This window comes from Pogona vitticeps, chromosome 4, assembly GCF_051106095.1.
Source record: "Pogona vitticeps strain Pit_001003342236 chromosome 4, PviZW2.1, whole genome shotgun sequence".
NCBI lineage: Eukaryota > Metazoa > Chordata > Lepidosauria > Squamata > Agamidae > Pogona > Pogona vitticeps.
Genome location: NC_135786.1, coordinates 237,891,268 through 237,918,181, shown reverse-complemented (window position 1 = coordinate 237,918,181; position 26,914 = coordinate 237,891,268). Strand labels below are relative to the sequence as shown.

At 48.4% G+C, this 26,914-nt stretch overlaps 1 protein-coding gene across 3 annotated transcripts in view; it reads left to right on the top strand.

The window, feature by feature from the left end:
* The window catches only part of ARHGAP39 (Rho GTPase activating protein 39), a 202,704-nt gene that overhangs the window by 136,440 nt on the left and 39,350 nt on the right, over window positions 1-26,914 (top strand). For all 3 annotated transcript variants that reach the window (XM_072999428.2, XM_078392036.1, XM_078392035.1), the window contains exons 4-5: window positions 10,159-11,554; window positions 25,731-26,292. In XM_072999428.2, coding sequence (XP_072855529.2) covers window positions 10,159-11,554; window positions 25,731-26,292 — 1,958 coding nt within the window. The remainder of the gene's footprint in view (window positions 1-10,158; window positions 11,555-25,730; window positions 26,293-26,914) is intronic.

Below are 26,914 nucleotides of genomic sequence, written 5' to 3'. Positions count from 1 at the left end.
GGCCCAAGTTTCCACCACTAGCCCTTAAAATGTGACCCTACGAGCTGTTTTCTTCCTTTCCTTAAAAGGCTGGAGATTCATTTTGACTTCCTGCGTCTCCCACCTGCCCATCAAGATGGGGAGGTTTGTGAGTTCCTTTCAGCCACATCCAAGCACTCGTGTTTCCCTCCATCGATGTGACCTTCCTTCATCTGCAAGGGGAGAGTTGCTTTGTGCCCCTCTTTTTTCCTTCCCTTTCCTCCTCCCCACCTTCAGCATCCCCCCTTCCTTCCTCCATACAGACCCGGTGTGCCAGCTGTGCCCGCAGCTTCCTTCCTGGCAACCATCACGGAGGAAAGTGGAGGGACTGCCACTCTGGGAATTGCTCTGCTCCGGCCTTTTTCTGGATCGTGCAGAAAATCTCTGAGCAGGAAGTAAAATCTGCAGGGACAGTTGAGTGTTGCCAGGACAGAACGAGCCTGTGCAGGGCCTTCCAAATACTGCCGGCTTCCTCCGGGTGACCTTGACGCTCCTTGCCTTAGAAATAGCAGAAGAAATCCCGTGTGACTTTCTCCAGGTCTTCTCCACCTGTCTTCATTCCGGTTTCCTTATCTGTCGGTGTTCTGCTCACTAGTATCTCTTGCACACCACCGTTCATTGGTTTCTGAGTCCGAAGAGGGGAATCGTCAGACGTCTGACAATGCACCAGACAGTGGTTTGAATCTCCAAGCATCAAATAGGCTTCAGCTCAGAGCTGCCTGCCTGTCTCCGTTTTCACTCTGCTCAGAACACCCCCCAGAAGAAAGGAATGACAAACCATTTCTGTGTATTCTTTATCTAGAAAACCCTGAAAAGGGTCACCCTAAGTCATAATTGATTTGATGGTGTGTGCATGCCCAGAATGGCCTCGACTAAATGGGCAGGATAAAAATGAATGAATGAATGAATGAATGAATGAATGAATGAATGAATGAATGAATGAATGAATGAATGAATGAATGAATGAATGAATGAATGAATGAATGAATGAATGGCTTAAGAAGAGCCATTTTGCTAGGTCAGTCCAAAGTCCTTCTCCAGCCCAGTGTTTTGTTCCCACTGGGACCACCCGGGTACCCTTGGGTGGCCCCCAGGTAGGACATTGAATCATTGAGTTGGACGGGCTCCCCTAAAGCCATCAAGTCCAAATTCCTGCTCAAGGCAGGAACACAAATCAAACCAGACCTGGCAGAAGGTTGTGAAGGGGATCAGCCTGCAGGCAGTAGACATCCTCTGCTCTTATACAGTAGTGCAGTGATTCCCAGCTGTTGGTCCCCAGATGTTATTCAGCTAAAACTCCCAGAAGCCTTCACCACTAGTTGTGTGCTAGCCAGGATTTCTGGGAATTGTCGTCCAAGAACATCTGGGGACCCAAGGTTAGGAACCCCTGCTGCAGGGGCTACATGGATTCAGATTTGCACCCTGCCTTGCACCTCACTGAGTGGCCTTAAGTATCTCATAGAACCAGAGAAGAATTGAGTTGGAAAGGGCCTATAAAGGCCATCGAGTCTCCCCTCCTGCTCAGTGCAGGAATACAAATCAAAGCAGATCTGATCAATGGTTGTCCCATTTCCTCTTGAATGCCTCCAGCGTTGGAGCCCTGCTCACCACCTCACAAGGGCTTGGGCTCCGCTGTCTTACTGCTCTACCAGTGAAGACATTTTCCCCCATATTCAGCTGAAATCTGGCTTCCTGTAGCTTGATATCCTCATGATGTGTCCTGCACCCGGAGATGAGCGAAAACAGATCCTGCCTCTCCTCTGTAGGACTACCTTCTAGGTATTTGAAAAGTGTTATCCTATCACCCCTCTTGTCTTCTTTTCTCAAGGCTAAACATGCCCGGTTCTTCCAGTCTTTCCTTACAGGCAAGTGTGTGTGTATTGAGGCAGTTGTGTAAAGGGGGGGGGGGGCTTCCTGACTGGCATCTCTTGCGTTGCTGTGGGTGTTACCAGATATGCAATGGTCTATGTGACGGTTGAGTGAAGAGGTAGATGTGCTCACCCATTTTGTCTTAAGAGATAGTGTAAAGATGCTGGTCACAGTTTCTTAGTTTGATCTACTTCCCAGGATTGTTGTGTGGTTAATCTGGGTGGGGGGAGAGAGCTATGGGTCATCCATCTTCATCATATTGCAGGGATGTCAGGGCATAAATGTAACGGATAAGGCTACGTGACCTCAGCGCTAGCAGCTATTGATAGCCTTGACCTTCCTGAATTTGAACAACAACAACAACAACAACAACAATAACAACAACAACAACAACAACAACAACAACAACCACAACAACAACAACAACAACAATGGGTGTGTCATCAAATCAATTCTGACTTACATCGACCCTTTTCAGGGTATTCCAGGTAAAGAGTACTCAGAAGTGGTTTTCCATTCCCTTCTCCTTGAGGGCATCCTGGGACTGTGCAGCTTGCCCAAGGCTACCTAGGCTGGCTCTTCTAGGATGCACAGTGGGGAAGGGAACTCCCCGTCTCTAGCTCTGCAACTAGAAAGCTAGCTCACAGCTACCCAGCTAGCCTGGATTTGCACAATCCCCTTTTAAAGCTGTTAGGGTTGGCAGCCCTCACTCCCTTACGATGAAGAATGCCGTATTCCACTGAGCTTCAGCGGTGAACCAGGGTGCATTGCTAGGCTCAGTGGCTGCTCATGCCACCACCGTGGTTTGTCAAGTTGAAAATCACACCAAACCATGTTTAGCTCAACCCAGTTTGTAAGCCCATTTAAACAAGGGGTTCTAATATGGTCGCCACCGTGCCATGCTGTAGATGTTATAGCTGAACTTCCTTAACCAAGACAGAGATGGGCATGGTGTCTCTACAGGATCTAGGCATTTTGGAAAGAGAGGCCGGGGAGAAAAGGAAAGGAAGAATCATGGACTGCTTGAGACTGAGTGCAGACAATAAACAAGGTGACGGGGAAGGTATCTGGAATACGTTTCTCAGCTCACTGGATGGTTTGTGAGCTGCCTTGGGTCCCGTGATTGGAAAAAAGGCTGCACAGAAAAGAAAGGAAAGGAAAGAAGTAAGGACACCTTAAAAAGTGCCAAGGAACAGCATTTGCCTTGCCAGTGAGATCCCAGTTTACAGTTTTTACATTTGATGTCATCCAGGTGGAATCAACTTTTAAAAGGGCACCTATTTAGTCACAATGGCTTTCCATTTATAACTCAGCATGACATTCAGTGTCGCAGAAAGAGTGCTGGGAGACCTCAAATGCAAATATCCCACTGCCATTTTCAGTTCTCAAAGGTTAAGAAAAAAACAAACAAACTCATTTCCACCAGAACAACAGCCGGGCATGCTAACCGGTTTGTTCTGAGCATAGGAGACACCTGGGAAACTTTTAACAGGATAAAGGAGGAGGAGTTTTCTGGCTCCCGAAAGACTCCACAAAGGCGGCGTGGTTGATTGTAGCCCTGCTTCATTTTGCTGTGATCCATGAAATACTTGCCCCAATTCATCAATTAGTCTTTAAGGGGCTGCAGGACTCCTTACTGGTTTTTGTGGTGACAGGGCAAACGGGGCTGTCCTCCTGGAAGTTGTTCCTAACTGGAGAGAGTTCTAGAAAAGGAGTCTTTGAGCCACCATTTTAACAGTTGGCTTTATCGGAGTCCAATGGGCACATTTATTTTCTTTTTTAAAAAAAATACAGTGGTGCCTCATTTAGCGACATTAATCCGTGCAGGAAAAAACATCGCTAAATGATTTAATCGCTAAGCGATTTTCAAAAGCCCATAGGAACACATTAAAATGTGTTTAATGCGTTCCTGTGGGCTAAAAACTTACCTGTAAGCGAAAATCCTCCATAGTGGCGGCCATTTTGGGTGCCTCTAAAGCGAGGCAAAACAGCGGTCGCCATTTTGTTTTTCCGGTGGCCATTTTGGAACTGCCAATCAGCTGTTAAAATGGGCGCTTTGTCATGATCGCGTCCCTGCGATCATCGCAAAGCGATTTTTACCCATAGGGACCATCGCTAAGCGATCGCTCTGGCGATGGCAAAAAGTCCATCGCTAAGTGATTTCACCGTAAAACGGAGCGATCGCTAAGCGAGGCACCACTGTACAAGCAAACATGTTTGTAAAGGCACGATTAAACCCTATGTGAATGTCTGGAACACATTTTGTGTATATTGGTAGTAGCTTGTCCTTTTGCGTGGAAGGGCGGTGTCTTTTCCTGGGTGAGCAGAAGCACTCTGACCCGCTTCATAAAGAAGATCTTTTCTGACACCCTGGGCAGGCACTGATGGTCCTGGTCGGCAGTTCTGAGCTGGGCAGTTCCTGGATATAACCCGGTGTTCCCGTGTCCCTCCCTAGCCCCTTAGTTTCCTCTGCCATGATTTGTCCATCGTGGCCTCTGCTTGGCACTCATTGTGGGCCCACTCCTTTGTCAAGGGAGTGTGGCCCACTTGGGAGGCAGGTCTCTCTAGTTTTCCAGCCGTGCCGGAGGAGTCTCTCTTTGCCATTTCCCGGATTCCAAGGGGGCTGTTGGGTACACGGGTGCAGCGAACCATCAGCCGCACCATTACCTTTGCTTCTGGGGTGGACTTGAATGGAGGTGGCTTCTACCATCCAAGGAGGGTGAGGTTTGGTAGAGACCGTAGCCTCCTGCTAGGACGCGTTTCTTTTGACATGGGATGGTCCAGGTTGGCTCCTTGCCGATATGCCTCCTTGTGACTTACTCATCTATACCGAGCTGTTAACATGATCGTGTGTTATTCCGCTTCCTGAAGAGAGGCCCAGAGCTCACGAATCAGTTGCTTGTGAGGGAGGTTGTCTAGCCGCCTAGAGTGGTCCTGAGTTGACTAGATAGGCGGGATATAAATAAAATAAAATAAAATAAATAAATAAATTATTGGAGGAGAAATAGGAGGATTCGCCTAGGCTAGGGGATAGGGTATCTTTGTTGTTTTTCTAAAGCACTGCGGGCAGGTGCGGTACCTGCCCAGACTGTTAGCTTGCATCCCCAGCAGTTTGTTGTTGTTTAGTCGTTCAGTCGTGTCCGACTCTTCGTGACCCCCATGGACCAGAGCATGCCAGGCCCTCCTGTCTTCCACTGCCTCCCGGAGTTGGGTCAAATTCATGCTGGTAGCTTCGATGACACTGTCCAACCATCTCGTCCTCTGTCGTCCCCTTCTCCTCTTGCCTTCACACTTTCCCAACATTAGGGTCTTTTCCAGGGAGTCTTCTCTTCTGGTTGTTGTGGGTTTTTCGGGCTCTTTGGCTGTGTTCTGAAGTTTGTTCTTCCTAACGTTTCGCCGGTCTCTGTGGCCGGCATCTTCAGAGGACAGCACTCTGTTTTCTGGTGTAGTTGGCTTGGGAGTGGAGTATTTATGGCTGTGAGATGGGCTTTTGTCTTTTTCTGTAGATGGGTGATTAGTGTGTCTTGTTGTGGGTGTATTGTTGTGATAAGAATGAGAGATTATCTGTCACTGTGGTTGATGGGTGTCATTAGCTGGTCTTTTGTGTGTAGTGATCCCCGGTCCTTGTGTCTGGGTAGAGTTCGTTGACCTTTTGCACGCTGTATTTTTCAGAGCTGGGAGCCAAGTTTTGTTGAGTTTCAAACTTTCCCTTTTTTTGTTGAAGTTCTGCTGGTGCTTGTGGATTTCAATGGCTTCCCTGTGCAATCTGATGTAATGATTGCTGGTATTGTCCAGTATTTCAATATTTTGAAATAGAATTTCATGTCCAATTTGTTTTAGGGCATGTTCAGCTACTGCTGATTTTTCTGGTTGTTTTAGTCTGCAGTGTCTCTCATGTTCTTTGATTCTGGTGTGGATGCTTCGTTTTGTGGTTCCAATATATACCTGGCCACAACTGCAAGGTATCCGGTATACTCCTGCAGTGGTGAGGGGGTCCCTTCGATGGCCAAAGTATTGGAGCCTCAACTTCAGGATCTGTCCTTCCAGTGAGCACTCAGGGTTGATTTATTTCAAAATGGATAGGTCTCCTTGCAGTCCAGGGGACTCTCAAGAGTCTCCTCCAGCACCACAATTCAAAAGCGGCAATTTTTCAGCGATCAGCCTTCTTTATGGACCAGCTCTCACTTCCATACATTTCTACTGGAAAAACTATAGCTTTGACTGCGCAGACCTTTGTTGGCATGGTGATGTCTCTGCTTTTTAAGATGCTGTCGAGGTTTGTCATTGCTTTCCTCCCAAGAAGCAGGCGTCTTTTAATTTCGTGGTTGCTGTCACCATCTGCAGTGAGCATGGAGCCCCAGCAGTTATAATAGCTTTAATGCTGTTCCCTGTTCCATGATCCCCCCATCCCCACGGGTGCCTGGTCCCTTCGCACCCTGCTCCTTCTCACATCTCCATGAGTCCAGTCTCCTGACAGCCCCTAGCCACCCTTTCTTTTCTCTGGGTGTCCGCAATGCAGTGTTGTGTGAAGAGCGAGGGTAGATGAATATATACAGCCGCTGAGAATCTGGGAATAGCTCTTTGGCAATTATTAGCTGTTCACTTGGGGATTATCCATAGTCATCCTAGGCGAGGGGTGAATTGGTCAGCTGCTTTAGAACAAGGCACGGTAGACAAGACAGTCTGTTATATGATGCATTTATAACAAACTGATCCTTTAATCTGAGTGAGCTTTCTTGCTGGGTAATTAATCTGGATTTCATAGTAAAGCTCTGTGCACGCTTGTGATTACAAACTGAATTAGGAAAGGCGTGGGAGTCGCGGATGGGGGCAGAGAAGGGCATAACATTGCTTTTGTGTTGAGTTTCTGCGGAGTAAGTCTGTTGTAAAAGGCCGTGACTAAAGAATTATTTCTGCTGATGAAACCTTGACTCCGATCCATGGGCCAGCCCCAGCGCCCCTCCCTCTCTCAAAGGCACGACAGGAGCTTAACCTCTTGCCAAATTAAAACAGGATCGTGACTGCCGATTTCTCCCCCACGCGTGTGTGCTCGTTTTTGATGTGGTTGGAGGTGGTTGGAGTCATTAATCCAGCACATGGGCTGCAGGGAGGAACCAGCGGGGGGGGGGCAGCTCCGAATAATCCCAGGACTCTGTGGAGCACAGAGGGGTCCCTGGGGGGGGGGAACGGGATGGGGACGGGACCTTTAGAGGCAGCTGATCGAAAGGGACGTGGTTTCTCCAAGCAAGGAAGTTAAACGTGGGTCTCCTACCAGTTTGCTAGTCCAGTGCAAGGAGTGGGTGGAGGCTGTGATTATTTCTGTCCATGAAATATTTATCGGAGTGGAGAAGGAAGGCCTCTGGCTTCATGTCTAATTCCAATTAAAAATCAAAAGTGCCTCACTTGAGGATATGCCACAAGAATGATAATGGTGGGAGGTAATAGCATCCACAGGGCTGGACATCAAGTCTGACTTTCTCTATCGTTATTCCAGAACACTTTTTTTTTGTGAACGTCACTGTGCATTAGCAGGGAGTGTAGCTCTGCCTTTAATGCAAAGGTCAGGCCCCTTTCTATGATGTGCAGCCCTCAGTGGGTTGGGTGGCGGAGGGGAGGACACCCTTCCCACTTTCCGGGGTCCACGCTTGGCTGAAAACCCAAGTGCAGCTGGTATAATGGTCTCTCTGGCCTCTTCTGCATGCTGTGTGCCCCGTCGGCCATTGATTTTAAAGAGCCAGGCATGTGTTTTGTGTGTGTGTTTGTTCTGGCTGGGTTGGGAGCCTGCCTTAAAGAGCAACATCTGGGCCTGAAGGTAACTTTGGGTGAGTCACATTTGGCCCCCAGCGGAAAAAGGGCAGCTGTGTGGCAGGAGCGCAAGGCCCACCCCCAAGGGCCAGGAATTGCCCGTTGCTGAGTTCCCTGGACCATTGTGGCGTGATGCTTTCACAGGCGGAGGCCTAGCCTTCACCTTCTACTCCCGAGGAGCTCCAGAACACATGCTTTCCATCAGGAAGGGCGGTCCCTGATGCCTTCTCCGGTAGCAGGGCTGGAGAAGGTTCTTTTCCACCCGAGACCCTTGGGAGGAGCAGACGGTCTCAGGCCTCAAACGGGCACATTGACCTGACTCAGGACGAGGCTGCGGGACGTGTCCTGTTTATTCAAAAACGGCGCGAAGGCTCGTGTTTAGTGGACGGATCAAGAGCTTGCCTATGGCCGCCTTGCTGGGTTGTTGGCTGCTGTTGGGAAAGGAGATGATGGCACTTGTGTTTGATCCAGGAGTGCTCGCCGAGCCGTTTTGGCCTTTTTCCTGCCTGCCTGGTGAATAGCCTCCAGGCTCAGACTCAGGTGGACCTCTTGAACTTGGTATTTGAGAGATCCAAGAAAAGTGTGCTGCTTCTATACCGCCCCATAGTCCTCTCCAGGCAGTTTACAGTTTAATTATGCAGGGGACACATTCCCCCTTCCCACTTTACTAACCTCAGGAGGAATGGAAGGCTGAGTCAGCCTTGAGCCGGCTACCTGAGACTCAATTCGAACTCAGGCCGTGAGCGGAACCTTCACTGCAATACTGCAATTTAACTCCCGTGCCAGGAGGCTTCTCAGAACAGACCCTTGCTCTGAAGTTGGGTTCAGCTACTTGTGGCTCCAGAAACTCCATGAGAAGGGAAAGAAAGAGGATCTGGAAAGACGTTTCGTGTTCCCCGGTGTTCTCAAAGGTTAGTTGCTTTGGAGGAGCCTAGCGCTAAGTATCCAGAGAGATGGAATGTAATCCTCATTAAAATTAGTTGCCGACAGTTCCCACTGAAATCACCGAGATGCCAACCCCAACCAACTTAACTCGACAGTTACGATGGGACTGGAGCCGTCGCATTCGCTGGCATCCAGGCGGCTAGGCCAAGGGGTAAGCGCAGAAGCTTGGCTTTGGAACGGCAGAGAGGCCAGAGCCAAGCAGCCGGACGCCTACGGAGGATCGCCAGTAGAGACCTATAGACGGTGTGTGTGCGGGGAGAATAAAGAGAAGGGGGGTGGTTGGACTCAGGCATGGTGCAATCAAGCGAGGAGATGCCTTGGAGAGACTGTGCCAGCTGGCACTAGTTACTAACGGCTCCCCTGGGTCTGCTGGAGATTTCTGTCCTGTTAGCAAATCTGCACTAACTTGAAATTGTTATGCAAAGACTGAGCAGAAGGGGTTGGGGGCTTGCTAGCTTTTTATTAGTTTGTCTCATCTCACAAAGATTGTTGTCTCTCTCTTATTCCTTTCTAATTTTCTCCTTTTTGTCTCAAGTGAACAGGCTGGTGCTTTAATACTCTCTCTTTACTGTAGGACAGGGGTCCCCAACCCCCGGCCCGTGGCCTGGTGCCGGTCCGTGGGCGTCCCAAGACTGGGCCGCGGAGATGGATCTCCAACCCCTGCATGCACGCACGGTGGGCGTGTTGTGCTCGCATGGTTGTGTGTTGTGCTCACAGGGGCAGGGCGTGTCACGCTCCATGCCCCCTCCCCCTCGCGCATGGAGCCCGCCCCCCACTGGTCCATGGTTCCAAAAAGGTTGGGTACCACTGCCATAGAACATGCAGAAACACTCTCCTCCTTTGATCCGTGACTTCATGTCCTTGATGCTTTTTGTAGACACTGTATTTGACCTGTGAAGGCGGTGTCTCTTTTTCCTTGGAGATCAGCAGATGGCGAGCTGATATACTAGTTTTTTGGTTCTCTTGGATTTTTGGCTCTTCCAGATGTGACAGGGAGCCCCAAGTCATGTGCTCAAACCAGCAAGTGTTATTTCCCCCTCCCCGGTGGTTTTGGTGTGATTTGAATCTTATAAACACTTTCTGCCTGTATGTGCAGTTCCAGCCCCTCCTACGGATGCTGAAAAACACAGATTATAGCAAACACTATTTCAATAGCGAACGCTATACATAGTGTGTACTCCTGCTCCCTCTAGTGGCCAGTTCTGATAACTTCATCTTTAGAAATATATATATATTTCTAGGATTTTGCTTTTAATATTTTCAATATTTCCATCCCATGAATAAGGGAAGAAGTAGATACGGATCCTATAGAGAAGGCGGTCCTAATGTACTGGAATATCCCGATGAACTTCGTAAGCTCTTCCGAACTGGGCTTTTGTTCCTTCCGTGTTGCATACTTGCCATAATTTGTGCCCGAGCCGTGTAGCGTAACAAGGATATTTCCCCCCAGAAGGCTTCTCCGGTGCCCTTCCTCTTTCTGGCTGCCTCACTGTGTCTCCTTTCTTTCTCTCTTCTGCTCAGGGCGTCGTCTCTCAGGTGGAACACGGGGACAAAAGAGCGAATGCTTATCAAGGTGACAGACCGTGAACCCAGCTTCCTCGTGCACCAGGGCAATGGCTACACCTTGGACAACCAGCAGGGCACGCGATCCCGCCGGCCGTCGGGGGGCCAGCCGTCCCCCAACCTCCAGACATTCACCCCGGACTCGGACAACTCGGTCTTCTTCCCCGAACGGAAGCAGTCCCCCTTCCTGAAGCGGGCGGACCACTCGGGCAGCTGCTCCCCGCTGATGGGCCGAGGCGAGTCCTTCTGCTCCCCGCTCCAGGCCCAGCACCGGAAGCACTCCAGCGAGTCCCAGCCGTCCTCCCCGCGCTACGCCTACGAGCCCCCCCTCTACGAGGAGCCGCCCATGGAGTACCAGGCCCCCATCTACGACGAGCCGCCGGTGGACATGCAGTTTGAGGCCAGCGGGAGCTATAAAGCCGGCTCGCCCCAGAAGTCCCCCATCCGGAAGCCCCACCCGTTCCTGCAGTCCCCCAAGCAAGGCTCCAACTCCCCCTACCAGCAGCTGGTCCTGACCAAGCAGAAGGGGCCCGACCGCTACATGAGCTTGGAGTACAGCCCCGCCGGCAAGGAGTACGTCCGGCAGCTGGTCTACGTCGAGCAGTCGGGCTCCAGCCCAAAGATGAAGGCTGGCCTCCGGCATAAATACTCTCCCAACCCCATCGGGGGATCCTACTCCCTTCAGCACAGCCCCTGCCTGGTCAGGGACCAGCGCCTGGAGGTCAAATCGGGGGATTACAGCAGCATGGAAGGGACCGATTTCCGGCACAGCCCGCCCGCCGGCCCGGCCTCGCAGGGGGAAGACTCCATGTCGTGGTCCAGCCAGCAGAACACCCTGTCCTCCACCGGCTACTCCCCCGGCACCCGCAAGCGGAAGAGCAGGAAGCCCTCGCTTTCCTACGACCCCAACACGTCCTCCACCGACGGCTCCGGAGAGCGGGAGGAAGGGCCTCCCGAGGAGAGGCCCCCGTCCAGTTGCGGCCGGCCCCAGATGAGCCGCATGGAGAGCCGGTCCGTGGAGGCGGAGTGCACGAGGGGCTTCCCGGAGCCTTTCTTGGCCCAGGCTCGGCTGGCGTGGGAAGCCCAGCAGGCTCACTACCACATGAAGCAGCGCAGCAGCTGGGACTCCCAGAAGGACGGCTCGGGCTACGAGAGCGACGGGGCGGTGCCTCTCCCCATGCCGGGCCCCGTGGTGCGCGCCTTCAGCGAGGACGAAGCTCTGGCCCAGCAGGAGAACAAGCACTGGAAGCGCAACACCTTCGAGAAGCTGGGCTTTCCGCAGATCCTGTTGGAGAAGAGCGTCTCCGTGCAAACCAACTTGGCTTCTCCGGAGCCCTACCTGCATCCGTCCCAGGTAAGAGGTGCAAAGCAGGGTGCGCCCGTTGGAGGTGTCGTTTTCCACCATGTTCAATTGCGAGAGAAAACCATTTCGCCCTTAGCAAGGCAGCGCTGGGGACATGCATATTGAGCGTCTTTTGATTTCAGTACAGATTAAGGCCGCGTCAAGAACAAGTTTTCTCTGGGTTTGTCTTTAAAGGCGGTCAAGCAAAGCGAGCTGCTTCTAAACCGCCCCTTAGCGCTTAAAAAAGTCCTCTCTGGGCAGTTTACAATGTAATTATGCAAGCTACACATCCCCCCCCCCCCATGTGAGCTGGGTACTCAGTTTACTGACCCTGGAAGGATGGAAGGCGGAATGAACCTTGAGCCGGCTGCCTGGGATTGAAGCTGCGCCGTGAGGAGAGCTTTGGCTGCAGTACTGCAGGTGCATGGGGTAACGAAGAGTCGGACACGACTTAACGACTAAACCACAACAACTGCAGGTGAACCACACGCCACAGTGTACAGCTGAACTAATTACAAAAAAGAAAGATATGCTGGTTATTTTAATGTTCTTCCGTGTCTCTTTACTCCTCTAGCAGCTGAACCTTCTTGGCATCACCAATTATTTTCTTTGCCTCCACTGACCCTCAGCTTCATTAGTCTGCAGGGCTGCTTTATTTATTCATTCATCTTATTTAGTCTATCAGCCAGGACGTGCTATTGAAATTGACCAATTTTGTCACTGGTGCCCATTAACAAAACAGCATGCCTTTCTACCTATCATCTGGTTAAGTGACAATTGATGAAACCGTGTGTTTTTTGGTAACCTCCTCTTCATGTATTGCTTTTCAAGCAACCAGCACAAAGGTTCTGATAAGTGTCTTTTAAAAAGTCACCTGACCTAAGGAAACAACTGGAAATAGTTGTTACATACAGCACTGATGTTACCTGTCTGTCATGGGTTTGGAGGGAAAGTTCCATCCTATGGGGAGTGGAAGGCGGGACATCAGGAGGAGGGGCTGTACTGTATAAATATGTGATGCGTGTGTGGAGAAGCTAAGCAGACGAAGCAGCAGCTGGGAAGAAGGAGTTGGTGTGGAGTCTGTGTGTCAGACAGGGTACTACTGTGTGTCAGAGTACCAACCTGATAGGTTCAGGTGTCTGTTGGTTAGCCAGAACTGATAGGTTCAGGGTCTGGGCTTTAAGTTAAGGTTCTGGGTGAACCAAACTGTATGCTTGTATGAGTGAGAATAAGCCACGTTACTTTATATTATTCACCTGATTGTTTATTTTTCCCTGTGTGTATTTAAAATAAACCTTATTCTTTTATTGTTTAAAAATCCATCCCTGGTCTGTGTGACTTCTTAAGGGGAATGGTTGGTGGCAGCTTAGTGTAACTGTGTGACATATCCCAGTAGGTCTGGGTTTGTCACATTGATTGGTGTCCAGCGTGTGGGATACGACTGGTCCAGTTGTCCAGCGGTCCAGCAAAGCCTTGGCAAGTGTGCCCAGAGCAAGGGGGGTCTAGTCAGGGACAGTCTGAGGCGCGTAGGTAATCTTCTAGGTGTACCTCACGGGGAGGTGCGCTAGTAGAAGAACGTGCCAACTGGGGAGACTTAGATTAAGGTGCTCTGAGGCAGCCTAGTTTTGGCGGGAAAAAGCTGAGGCAAAACTGCGTAGTAACAGCGAGCTAGCTTGCCAGCTGAGAGGCCCAGCAGAGGGGGGTAGGCTCTGACTCGATACTGTTGCAAGTTAGTGCTGAAGAACAGCAGCAATCTCTAGGGAGAGCTGGTTCTGAGGCAAAAAGGAAAAAAGTGGTCGTTTTATTTTGAGGCTTGACTTTTTAAAGCAGCCTGTTCTGAGGGGGGATTATGCCCTTGACTCGAAGCCAGATGGCCGAAATGAGTGAAGTGAAAGACCCCCAGATTGACCAAGGTTCTGAGGATGAATTTGGCTCAGTGCAAGGTGACAGCACAGGAGAGCAGAACCCAGAACTTAGAAAATTGCTCATAGCCCAACAGCATGAACTGAGGATGAGGCAATTTGAAGTGGAGGAAAGGGAAAGGGAAAGAGAAGAAAGGGAAAGAGAGAAACAGCGGCAATTTGAAATGGAGGAAAGGGAAAGAGAGAGACAGAGACAATTTGAATTGGCATTGGAGAGAGAGAAAATGGCGTTTGAATTAAAAAAACTGGAACTGATGAATCAGAACAATAATAATAATAGGGATTCTGAGGGAGGCCAACTGTCTAAAGCTGACCTGAAGAAATTCCCTGTGTACCACAAGGGAGATTGTCCTGAGGTGTTCTTTTCCTTAGTGGAGAGAGCGTTTGTGGACTTCTCAGTGAGGGAAACTGAGAAGATGACCATCATGCGATCTTTAATCAGTGGTAGCCTGGCTGAGGTCTATGCCGAGATGCCTGAGGAACTGATGAAAGATTTTGCAGAGTTTAAAAAACTGGTGTTTGCCAGACATGGGATAAATGCAGAGCAGCTGAGACAAAGATTCAGGTCCCTCACAAAAAAACCAGAACAGACTTTTACCCAAGTGGGGGCCCAATTGGTGAGGCTGCTTGAGAAATGGCTATCGCAGGAAGGGACAGAGACCTATGAGCAGCTTAAAGATTTGATAGCGCTGGAACAGTTCTATTCAGTCCTGCATGGGGAATTGAAATTCCAGGTGAGGGAAAGGAAACCGAAATCTGTGGCAGCAGCCGCAGAGATCGCAGATTTTATTTCCCAAATAAGAAAGCCCTTGGGTGAGGGGAAATCTGTAGGTAAACCCAAAGAAACCTACAGCAAGTACTCTCAGGGACCAGGGAAAAGCCAGCAAGGGGGAGGGGCCCATGGTGAAGGGAAGCCCTCAGACATGAAACTAAGACCTCAGATTTTGGAGGGAAAACCAAAACAAGATGAGAGAGAATCAAAATACACCAGAAAATGTTATTTCTGTCAGGGAAAGGGTCATCTAATCTCAGAGTGTGAGAAATTAAAGCAGCTAAAAGGAATGGTGCCTCAGAATGCTAGTGGGACCAAGCCAAAAGCTGTGTTCTGTGTCCAGAAAGAGCAAGGCTCATTGTCACTGAGGGAGCCGGTTGCCATGACTACTCAGTCTGGAACAGCTACCTCTGCTGATCAGGCTGAGGAAAATGGTCCTCTTGTGGAGGTAAAGCGCTGCTTGCTGGTGAAAACAGATTCTCCGTTGTTTGAGACAGCTGGGGTGGACGTAGGAATACTTGACCGTCAGTATAGGGGGCTGCGGGACACTTGTTCCCAGGTAACCCTGTGCCATCCAGATATTGTTCCTAGGGAGTTTATAATCCCAAATGAGAGCATAAAGGTGGCAGGGATTGAGGGGCAGGTAATCTCTCTGCCAGTAGCAGAGGTACCTGTCAACTTTCAAGGCTGGAGGGGAGCTTGGCGGCTAGCGATTTCATCGACTCTGCCAGCAGCCGTGCTCGTGGGAAATGACCTGGTTGAACATGTGAAAAGGGTGCTAGTGATTACACGCTCACAAGCCACCACAGGGACAGTTCAGGGGGGTAATGATGAGCCAGAGACGGTAGCAGAGGGAAGTTCAGAAGCTGTGGTGGAAACCTTAACCACAGACAGCAGATTTGGACAGGAGCAAAAGGCAGACGCCACTCTCCAAAAGTGTTTTGAACAGGTGACTGACGCCCAGCTAACACCTGAAACCCCAGTGAGATTTCTGGAGAAAAAGGGGATTTTATATAGAGAGATCCTGAGGAATATCTCAAAAGTTGGAGATGGGATCAGAAGTCAGCTGGTGGTACCTGAAAAGTATCGCCCCATGATCTTACAAAGGGGGCACTCTGACATGGTTGCTGCACACTTAGGGGTGAAAGGGCCCCTTGATTTGATCAAACAAGATTGGGAGCAGATCACCCAGGATGACCCACAAGATGTTGTGACATACATAGACACCTTGATGAATGACCTAAGGAGAAATCTAGAGCTGGCAGCAGAAAACCTGCAAGCTCAGAAGGTCAGACAGAAAACATGGTATGACCACAAAGCTAGAGAGAGGCACTTTGACCCAGGGGAGGAAGTGCTTTGGCTTAGGCCCTGCAGAGAGAATAAACTGCAGCTCAAATGGGCAGGACCATATAGGGTCATTTCCAAGATGTCAGACCTGAACTACCTAATAGAGCAGGAGAAGAACCAAGCAAGGAGGGTGGTTCATGTGAATGCCCTAAAACCCTACTACAGAGGGGAACAGAGGGTTTTATTCGCGATAAAATCAGCTGAGAGTGAGGAAGCTGAATTACCCTTCTGGGAGGGTAGAGGGGAAGTAAAATACAACCCAGAGGAAGTAAAGATCAGTCCTGCACTCACCCAAGACCAGCAGCAAGAACTAAAAATGCTGCTTAGTAAATATCAGCAGGTGTTTTCCAACAAGCCGGGGATAGTGAAGGGAGTGATGCATCGGATCCACACAGGGGATGCACCCCCGCAGGCAGTATCCCCATACCGAGTAACGGGACCCTATAGGGACAAGGTGCGGAAGGAGCTGGACGAGATGCTTAGGGAGAACATAATCGTCCCCTCTTCTAGTCCTTGGTCCTCTCCGATAGTCCTTGTGGACAAGCCTGATGGGAGCATTAGGTTTTGTGTTGATTACAGGAAATTAAACCGTGTAACCACTCCTGATGCCTACCCAATGCCCAGGCTAGACAACCTGATTGAAACCATAGGGGGTTGTCGGTTCATCTCATCATTGGACCTGGTAAAGGGATATTGGCAATTAAGAATTGATCCCAGGGATCAAGAAAAGACTGCCTTTTGCAGCCCTTTTGGTCTCTATGAGTTTCGAGTCCTGAGCTTTGGTCTCAGAAATGCACCAGCCACATTCCAAAGGCTGATGGACCAGACCTTGGCAGGGCTCAGTGACTTTACAGTGGCCTACATTGACGACATAGGGATCTTCAGTAATACCTGGGAAGATCACCTGATACACCTGGAGTTAGTGCTGCAGAGGTTAAGTGCAGCAGGGCTAACAGTAAAGGCCAGCAAGTGTCAGCTGGGTAGCCCAGAAATAAAATACTTGGGTCACATGGTAGGGGGAGGAGTGATAAAACCCCTGGAGGCCAAAATAGAAGCTGTTCGTGATTGGCCTAGACCCAACACCAAGAAAAAGGTCAAATCATTTCTTGGGTTGGTGGGCTACTACAGAAAGTTCATCCCGAGGTTTAGCGAGATTGCGGCTCCGCTGACCGATCTGACGAGGAAGAAGGCTGATGACCGCATCCCGTGGACCAGCGACTGTGAGGCGGCGTTCCAGAGGTTGAAGGAGGCGTTAATCAACTATCCAGTCCTGCGTGCTCCAGACTTCGACCGGGAGTTCATCATCTACACCGATGCGTCTAACAGCGGGGTAGGAGCAGTTCTGTGCCAGGAGGATGAGAATGGTGACCAGCATCCAGTGTCCTACCTGAGTAGGAAACTTCAAAAAGGTGAGAGACATTTGGCAACCGTGGAGAAGGAGTGTTTGGCCATAGTCTACGCGATCCAGAAGGCCAAGCCTTACATCTGGGGAAGACATTTTATTCTGTGTACTGACCATTCACCATTGCAATGGTTAAAGACAATGAAAACCCACAATAGCAAACTTATGAGGTGGGCTTTAAACCTACAGGACTATGACTTTGAAGTGAAGGTGGTCAGAGGGTCAGTGAACTGTGTTGCTGACGCCTTATCAAGAAGACCTGAAGAATGAAGACGGCGAAAGAACATGGACTATGTGTATATAATGCTGATAAAAAGTAAAATGTACCTGGTTTTGAATTTGGTTTGTATTAATAAAGGTAAATTGATGTACTGTATATGGTAAATGTTTAAATGCATATTTGCTATGGTTTAACTTAGAATGTAAGTATGAGTAAGTATAATATGGTATGTATAACTGTTGTTGTGTATTTTATACAGGTTGTTTTTTGGTGAAAAGCACCTTAGCTTTCCCCCTACAAAACAACTTATAAAGAGGGGAGGTGTTACATACAGCACTGATGTTACCTGTCTGTCATGGGTTTGGAGGGAAAGTTCCATCCTATGGGGAGTGGAAGGCGGGACATCAGGAGGAGGGGCTGTACTGTATAAATATGTGATGCGTGTGTGGAGAAGCTAAGCAGACGAAGCAGCAGCTGGGAAGAAGGAGTTGGTGTGGAGTCTGTGTGTCAGACAGGGTACTACTGTGTGTCAGAGTACCAACCTGATAGGTTCAGGTGTCTGTTGGTTAGCCAGAACTGATAGGTTCAGGGTCTGGGCTTTAAGTTAAGGTTCTGGGTGAACCAAACTGTATGCTTGTATGAGTGAGAATAAGCCACGTTACTTTATATTATTCACCTGATTGTTTATTTTTCCCTGTGTGTATTTAAAATAAACCTTATTCTTTTATTGTTTAAAAATCCATCCCTGGTCTGTGTGACTTCTTAAGGGGAATGGTTGGTGGCAGCTTAGTGTAACTGTGTGACATATCCCAGTAGGTCTGGGTTTGTCACAATAGTAAATAAAGAGAGAAGAGAAATCCTAGGTCTTTACCGAAGACATGGATCCCGTAACAAATAATCACACACGGCCTCGGCACAGATGGATGTTGGCATATGTGATCAGCCGAGTCATCCATCATCTATAATTGTCATGCATCAGAAAATAGAGAACCCCTACTTAAGTATTATTAGAGTGTGTGAATGAGGGTTGTGTACATGAATTACGAATTGGAGAAACACGCTCATACATGCTTTTTCTTTATGTCTGCCTAGCTCCCTCGCTTTTGATCATTCAGTTTCTCCATACAAAATGAGTCTCAGACAGAGACTGGGGTATTCGTATACGAATATCCCTGCACAGGTGGCATTAATGAGGGTCCAGCCCCATGGGGCCGGATGGTCCACTCACTGATCCGACATGGACGTGGACGGCATGATTCTACCAGTGGCTCCGCAGCATGCAATCCGCTTGCCACTCTTCAACCCTAGCAGCGAGGCTTGTCCTCCCGCCTCCTGCCAGGAAGGGCAAGCGGATCGCGCAGGGCAGAGCCATGGGTAGAACCGCGCCGTCCGCGCCCACGTCGGATCAGTGAGTGGTCTGTCCGGCTCCATGGGGCTGGACCCTCGTTAACGCCACCTGTTCAGGGATATTGGTATACGAATACCCCCATTTCTAATCTCAGACTTCGGTGAATCACTGAATTTCATAATGACCCTGGGGGGGTCACCCTCTTTATTTATTTATTATTTATTTATTATTTATTTATTTTATACCCCGCCTATCTGGTCCAAATGGACCACTCTAGGCGGCTAACAACCATAAAAATAATATAACACAACGAAAACAGACAATTCTAAAAGAAGAAGGCACTACATTAAATCATATAATACACAAAACAAAAAACAAAAACAAAAAAAAGGGGGGTCAAGAGGAGTATGATGGAAAGGCCTGCCGGAACAACCATGTCTTCAATTGCTTCTTGAAGACACCCAGCGAGGGAGACCTGCGGATCACAGGAGGTAAGTTGTTCCAGAGGCGAGGAGCCACCGCCAAGAAGGCCCTATTTCTTGTCTTCTCCTTCCGGGCCTCCCTCGGCGTTAGGCTCCTCAACCTTACCTCCTGGCTCGCGCGGGTGACACGGGTAGATCTTGGTGGTAGAAGGTGTTCCGCCAGATATCGAGGCCCTAAACCGTTTAGGGCTTTATACGTGAGCATCAACACTTTGAAGTCGATGCGGAAACGGATGGGCAGCCAATGCAAGGCAGCCAGAGTGGGTGAAATATGTTGGTATTTTTTCACACCGCTGATTAATCTGGCCGCCGCATTCTGCACCACCTGTAGTTTCCGCAGCAACCCCAAAGGTAGCCCCACGTAGAGCGCATTACAGAAGAAAGATAGTTTTTACTGTTGCTGACAAGCAAATAGCAGGATCTAGGCAGGTGAATTCATTAATAAAACTGCCGCTGGATTGTCTGAAAATTCCATTGATTATCTTCCAAACCTTGATGCCAGAAGTCACTCATTCGCATCGTTCTGCTGCGAATAAACTCAACCTTGCGGATCAGTTCCAGCCTTTTGAAAGCTCTGCCTGAGCCCTTCCACAGAACACTGGCATGTTTGCCAACAGTGCTTTCCATATTTAGACAAACCTGTTCAAAAGAGCCTTTCCATCAATCACACTTCCCTTTATCTGTTTCCCAGTGTTTTAAATGGACTGTTGTGCCACCTTTCAGAGGCCAGATTTGATTCACACCCGAGACAGTGTTTCAAACGAATGCGTGCTAATGCAAAGTAGAGTTTCCGAAGGAAGGGACCCCTCTGTTAATTTGTTGTGCAGTAGGGTCCTTCTGGGCAGGAAAAAGTTGGAACTGCGGCTCTGGAAGGCATGAGATGACAAATCCTTCAGTTTTGGTAGTTATACCCTTTTTGAAACAGCGCCGTCTACGTTGGCTTGGGCACGTCGCGAGAATGGCTGATGGTTGGATTCCAAAAGATCTCCTGTATGGAGAATTAGTGCAGGGAAGCCGCCCCCAAGGGAGACCACAGCTGTGTTACAAGGACATCTGCAAGTGGGATCTGAAGGACTTAGGAATGGACCTCAACAGATGGGAAACCCTGACCTCTGAGCGTTCAGCCTGGAGGCAGGCGGTGCATCATGGCCTTTCCCAATTTGAAGAGACACTTGTCCAGCAGGCCGAAACAAAGAGGCAGTCCCGAAACAAGCAAAACCAGGGAGCTGGACAGGGGACAGACTGTATTTGTCTGCAGTGTGGAAGGGACGGTCACTCTCGAATTGGCCTTCTCAGCCACACAAGGCACTGTTCCAAGACCTTCGTACAGAGCACGTTACCATAGTCTCTCAAGACTGAAGGATGCCTACACACCCTTTTTAGCGAAAAAGATCCTTCCCCCCTCCACCTCATGCATCTCCTACTTGACCGGTATCTCTTGTTTGTCCATTCCTTCAACTACTTCTGCTTCCCCAAAATCAAGGTTCTTCCAAAATGGGGATTCATTTTGGAACCGCTGTGGCTCATTCACTCCCATCTTACAAAGGGTCTCCTTGGAACCATCCGCTTATCCCTCTCCTTTGTTTTTCTGATCCTCGTTAATCTCTTTGCATGCATGAAAAGGTTCAGTGTTTTGGAGGAAGAAGAATATGGTAGCTGCCTACACGCACCGACTAAAAACCGATTCAAGTTAAGCACATCTTCGAAATAACCTTTGCTGTGGGCTCTGTTTTTTTTTTTTGTCAACTATTTAATTTTCCTGTTTTTCAAGTTACATAGGTATATTCAAAATTTCACTTGCAAAGGTGCTGTACTGCATCACAGCATCTTAACCAGTAGGGCTTTGTATCATTCTTTCATTTAACTGACATTTTACATCTATTCATATTATTTTGTAAAAACAGGACAGCTGCAAAAATCTCAAAAGATTGATTAAAATTGCACAAGCAGATGGTTTTTAAAAAATAATCTTTGCTGCAAAAAGTGTAATGGAAGAGTCCTGAGGCCATCAAAGCTTCGGTGGCCTTATCGTTCACAAAGATTGTCACTGGAAACAAAAAGTCAAAATCATCCATACTCTGCAAAAGACAGATAGTAAAGAAGGACAGGGATTAAAAGCAACTCATTTGAAGTGTGCTGTTGGAGGAGAGTCCTACAGATACCACAGACAACTGGAAAGGCAGAAAAGTGGGTGCTTGATCAAGTCCAACCCAAACTCTCTCTCGAGCAAAAGTGAGTCAACTGAGGCTACCCTACGTGTACCATGCACATATAATGCACATACGGAATTGAGCAGAAAATGTTGTTGGAAAAAGTGGCAGGAGGGCATTAGGAAAAGAGGAAGACCTAACATGAGACAGATTGTCTCAATAAAGGAAGCCACAGAGACAAATTGTCTCAATAAAGGAACAGCATTTGGTTTGCAAGACCTGAGCAGAAAAGACAGTATTGCTAGGAAAGGAGGCAGAGCAGGAAGAGAGAGATTGACTTAATGTGAGACTCCATAAAGAAGACATTTTAAGGTCATTAGTTCATATAATCACCATGCATCAGAAGTGACTTGACAGATGGCACATAACATTTTTAGAGTTGTTGCTTTTTTATTTTTATTTTGGGTGGATATGTTGTAACTTTCACATTTGATGCTGGTCTGAAGCCCAGTTTAATTAAAAGTTATAATGTTTTGTTTGACCTCCCTCTATTTTTAGAACTGCCTTATAGAATGTTGATTTGCTCTGCCAGCGCAAGATCAGTGTTGCACTCCCATGCAGCAATATTGCCACCCCCACCCCTCAAAACCCCCCTTCATAAAAAATACTAGCCTGAAACCATTTGATTCTGGATAATGAAAGACGGTGTGAGAATAACGTGTGAAAAAACAAGCTTTCAGAAAACTGGGATGAGTCATACTTCAAACGTGCTGATCTGCAGCATAGTGTGAATGAATCCGTCTCAGTCTCTCCCTCCCTCTCCCCTTCTATCCGATTCATAAATGCATGCTAGAAGGGGCTTCTAAGGAGGATTTTGGTAACTATTTATTCATGACCTTTGAATCTGCTTTTTCTAAAGAAAGAGCACTCTTCATTTTCTCTGTGCGTTGCGTTTCCTTACAGGAAAGGATTTCAGTCCCGGAAAAATGGTTCTCAACTCAGCCTTCTGGCGAGGGTGGAAAATGGAGATTCTGCTGGGGAAAAAAAAATCAATCTGGGAAGTCTGATCATTAGTTTGTTTTGAACATTTATATTCCACCCTAGATCGCAAGAACTTGACAGGATACAGCAAGAGCAATCTAAAACAATTTAAATAGTTTAAAAGGTTATAAGGGTTTGTTGTTGTTGCGCTTGCTATAGCATCTGTGTCATCTTCAGGGGAAGACCAATTTAGAGTATGCTGCAGTAGTCTAGTCAGGAAGTTACAAGTGTGTGAGATGCTATCTCTAGATGGTTGCTGCCAGAAATGATCATACCTACCAAAGATGTCCATGGATGCTCTGAGCTGTGAGTTCTGTTGGGCCTTTGGTGGTAGAGGGGGATCCAGAAGTACCCTCAGGCTGCATTTCAAGGGGAGTGCACCCCAGTTCCCAGATATGGAAGCCACTGAACCACAGAGCCCCCGTAGTGTTAGGATTCAGCTGCAGTTCCTGGGCCCCTGTCCACCCCATTAAAGCTCTGAGACAAGAGTCCACCACTTGCAGAGCCCTGAGTAATATCCCTCCTGACCTTTCTGTCCCACCTTTCGTCCAGTGATCCACCTGGCAGCCTGCCTGGCTCTCTTCCTCCCCACTTTGTCCTCACAAGAAGGGGGACAGGATGGGAGCAAGTGACTGGCCTAAGATGACCGAGAGAGTTTCATGGCTCGGTGGGGATTTGAACCCCCGTCTCTCAGCGGGAACACTCTTAACAGCACTTACCTGTGCCTGCGTGACACACACAGAGAGAGAATCAGGGTGAGCAGGACAGAAGGAGAAAAGCATCCTTCATCAGAGGTGCTCTGATGAAGGACAGAATCTTTGAAGTTGAAGAATTTGGAAGAATCAGGCAGGGAAGCCAGGCCTGTAAATGGCTTTGGAAACCAGCGAAGTCCTTCTGATGGGTCCCTGAATTGGCCAACTTTGGGTTGCAGGCAGGAGCTGGTTGTAGCAATAGCCTCATCGGCTCCATGCCAGTACTTGTTCCACCATCTTGGCTGTGAGTGTTGTTTTTTTCCCCCTTGACAGTGTGGCAAATCACTTTCAACTCCAGTGCCCTTTTTTCTTTGCACACACTGGGAGCGAGAAAGCAAGACTCTTGTGGACGGATATGGCTTATTGGGTTACCTGCTCCTCTGCTTCTCCCTTGACCCCAGACCACTCTAGGGCTCTCCATCTTGCCCAGAAGGCAAGGCCCGTCCCTGGCCAACGTATGTTGTCCAGGGCAGAGCCTCTTTCTTCTTCCCATTTCTTGAAGCGTCTGGGCTTCCCAAGGCCCTTCGTGATAATGTGGCTTGTTCCCAGAGCTGCTTCCAACTTGCCGAACTCCAGACCGATCCCAGCACACCTTAACAGAATGTTTGTGGTTTATTATAAGCTTTATCCTAGATCTGTTTTAACCTCCTGTTTAGAGTCTACGGTGGTTCGACTGGTGGGTGGGAAAGGGTGGGTGGATTTGCTCCAAGGGCCCATTAAGATTCGTCAGTGTTCGACGTGGATCTAGTGTCACTTGGTTTTGACCTTGTGACCTGCCTGGAGAGTGGGGCAGACAGCTTGAGCCGGCATGTTGATGATGATTTTAAAAACCCTAAGGGCTCCCATCAGGATGTGGGTAATTGGAAACATCCCTGGGTAAAGGTTTGATCGTAATGAGAAGAAACCAGAAATCGTGTCTTTCCTTCACTTGTTTCCTGGGATCTAGACAAGAAGAAGAAGAAGGAGGAATTCCCTGGGCCTGGAGTAACACTTGAATGATCAGTCAATGGCTTGAAATAGAACCTGGGCGGAGGTGGGCTGGGAGTTTTTGGATGTGATCACTTGGCTGACCTCTTGCAGAGATTACCTTGAATATAGGCGACCCTCGTTTCGAAAGGGGTCAGGCGCAAGAGTTGAACATTCTGTGTTGCTAACTGTGTTCTTGAGTTTTTCAACGTTGCAATGCATCCTTTTTTTAAAAAAAACAAGTTATAATTCCATAACCTCTCTGGCCTTGCTGAAAAGCGGACACTGTTTGATGTGTGAGTAAAGAAAGGGGTGTGATAATTTATCAGGAATGGGACCGAGCTTAATGGGTAGAGGACTCACTTAGTAGGTGCAGAACAGAGTTGAGCTGAGCTGAAAATGACCTTGCCTAAGCAGGGAGGACCCTGGGATTGTACAGGGTAGCACTCCATCAGTCAATCAGTCAGAAAAGGACAAGGGGGTCACCAAAGTCTTATTTGATATCAGGCAGCCTTACATGGTTGAAAGTGTCATTATGGGATGGATTTAGGTTAGCTGAGAGGGGGAAAAAGTGGTGAAGCAGTTTCCAAATTTTGAATGTCCTTGCAAACAGTCTGAAAAAATGTTAATTCCCTGTCATCTCAGTTTTACTACATAGTGTTATACAAAGTCCCCAAATGCTGGAATCTGTTTAAAATATATTAACAGAGTGTAAAAAGCTGGTAAAATTCTTCATTTGGTCTATTCTGTCACACTTTAAAATAGAGCTCAAAAATGAGCATTCAGATCAAAGCCTAATAGTTAATAGGGCAGAATTTCAGATTCTTCCTTTTAATGCCAATGTTTTACATTTTTAATATGTATTTGAGACAGATCATTGCAGCATTAAAGTAGGAATAATACACCAACTTAATACGTCATTAATATCACACACCATAGGTGTGTTTATTGAGAAGTGTACTGAGAAGTAAAACAATACTGATATTTAGGCATTAAATGATTATAAAATACTGTATTAAATGGAAGGAGCTGTCCTTGACAGGCTTCGTCTTATAGCCCCCAAAACTGCTAAAGCTGACAGGCAGAAGTTCTTCAGGGCATGAAGGAGATCAGCTCTCTCAGCCATGTTAACCAACTCGAGATTCAGCCTGGGACATTCCCCATCAGGCTTAAACACACATAGCTTCCAACTCCCCTTTCGTTGACACCTGCAGTATAAGAATAATGAGTCACATCCTAGAAGCTTCTGGTTGTCATGACTGCTGATGCTATTTCTAGTTCATGTTGGGATTAGGTATTTGTGATCTGAAGAAGACTTTAAAAAAAATACACAGAAGTGACTCCAGCTGCTTCTGTGGGTGCAATTTGTTGTTTCTCTGTGGATCTTTTTCCAGCTCGGGAAGAGTATCAGAATGGCTTCTGGTTCCTCGGAAGTGTTCAACACCCAAAGATGCTCTTTCCCTCAAAGAATTAGGTAGTCATTGTTACCTCTGCCTACGGAGCTGGGCCCAAGGGACATGCGGAGTGGAAGCGGAAGGGTTGCCCGTTGCTTCTAGGACTTGCCACATCACAGGCAGAATTCTTAGGAAAGTGACACACTTAGTAGAACATGGAGGAAACACAGCTTTGGACGAGCGTTGGTGGTTGTAACTTCCAGCCCAACCAGCAGAGCATGGAGAAGGGAAACTGGCTGGTGGGGTTTTCCATTTCCTTGTTGGTAGAATTCTATCCTAGGAAGCAGGGAGGGGGAAATCACCCTGTTTTCTTTTTGCTTGTTTTTCTATAGTCGGAGGATCTTGGCGCCTGCGCGCAATTCGAGAGCAGCAGGCAAAACCGGAACATGATGCCTAGCACCAGCTGTGTCTTCCCTACCTTCAACCTGCGGAAGCCTTCCTCGGAGACGGACATTGAGAACTGGGCCTCCAAGCACTTCAACAAACACACCCAGGGCCTCTTCCGGCGGAAAGTCTCCATCGCCAACATGTTGGCTTGGAGCAGCGAGTCCATCAAGAAGCCCATGATCATGACCACCGACCGCAACGTCAAGAAGGAAGCCTGCGAGATCTTCAAGCTCATCCAGATGTACATGGGGGACCGGCGGGCCAAGACGGATCAACTCAACGTGGCTCTGGAGATCGCCACCAAAGGGTGGAGCATGCAGGGCCTGCGGGACGAACTGTACATCCAGCTGTGCCGACAGACCACGGAGAACTTCCGCTATGAGAGCCTGGCTCGAGGCTGGGAGCTCATGTCCATCTGCCTGGCCTTCTTCCCCCCCACCCCCAAGTTTCATTCCTACCTAGAAGGATACATTTACAGGCACATGGATCCAGTCAACGACACCAAAGGTAAGAGCAAGAGCGGGAGACCCTTTGCCCCTTTTCCAAACCAGTTCAATCCTTCCTGATTCGGCAGCGGATCTGCAAAGCCACCACGTCCTAAGTAAGGCAAAGTGGAGACGGCTTTGGGTTGTCCTTTCCTGATGTGCTTGAAAATCCAGCATGAGATCTGATGTGAAACAGGGTGTGTGTTTTTTTGGTCTCTGAGCTAGACTTTTAGCCCCGTGCTTCCCCACCCACCTACCCTCTTCTTCCTCTGTGGCCCGTTTTTCTCCTTTTTTTCTTCTTCTTCTGCCTTTCATACATTCCATCCCTGTTCGTGTCAAGGCACTTCTGAAATCCCATCCCTCAACCTCTGCTGTTGTCCTCCCACCATTGTATTTGATGAAGGGGGTGCCTTTTCCAGGGGCTCAGCTACAACTTCCATTAACCCTTCACTATGGACTGTGCTGGCTAGAGCTGTTGGGAGTTGTAAACCAGTTCTGGAGTGCCACCTCCGCTTTAAGTAAAGAAAAATCATTCAAAAACCATGGTTTGTTGCTTCCTCATGATAAGCCATAAACCATGGTTTACTTTCTTCCCCTCTCGCCGTAGTCTTTAGACTGTAGCCATTTCTTGGAAGGGTGTGTCT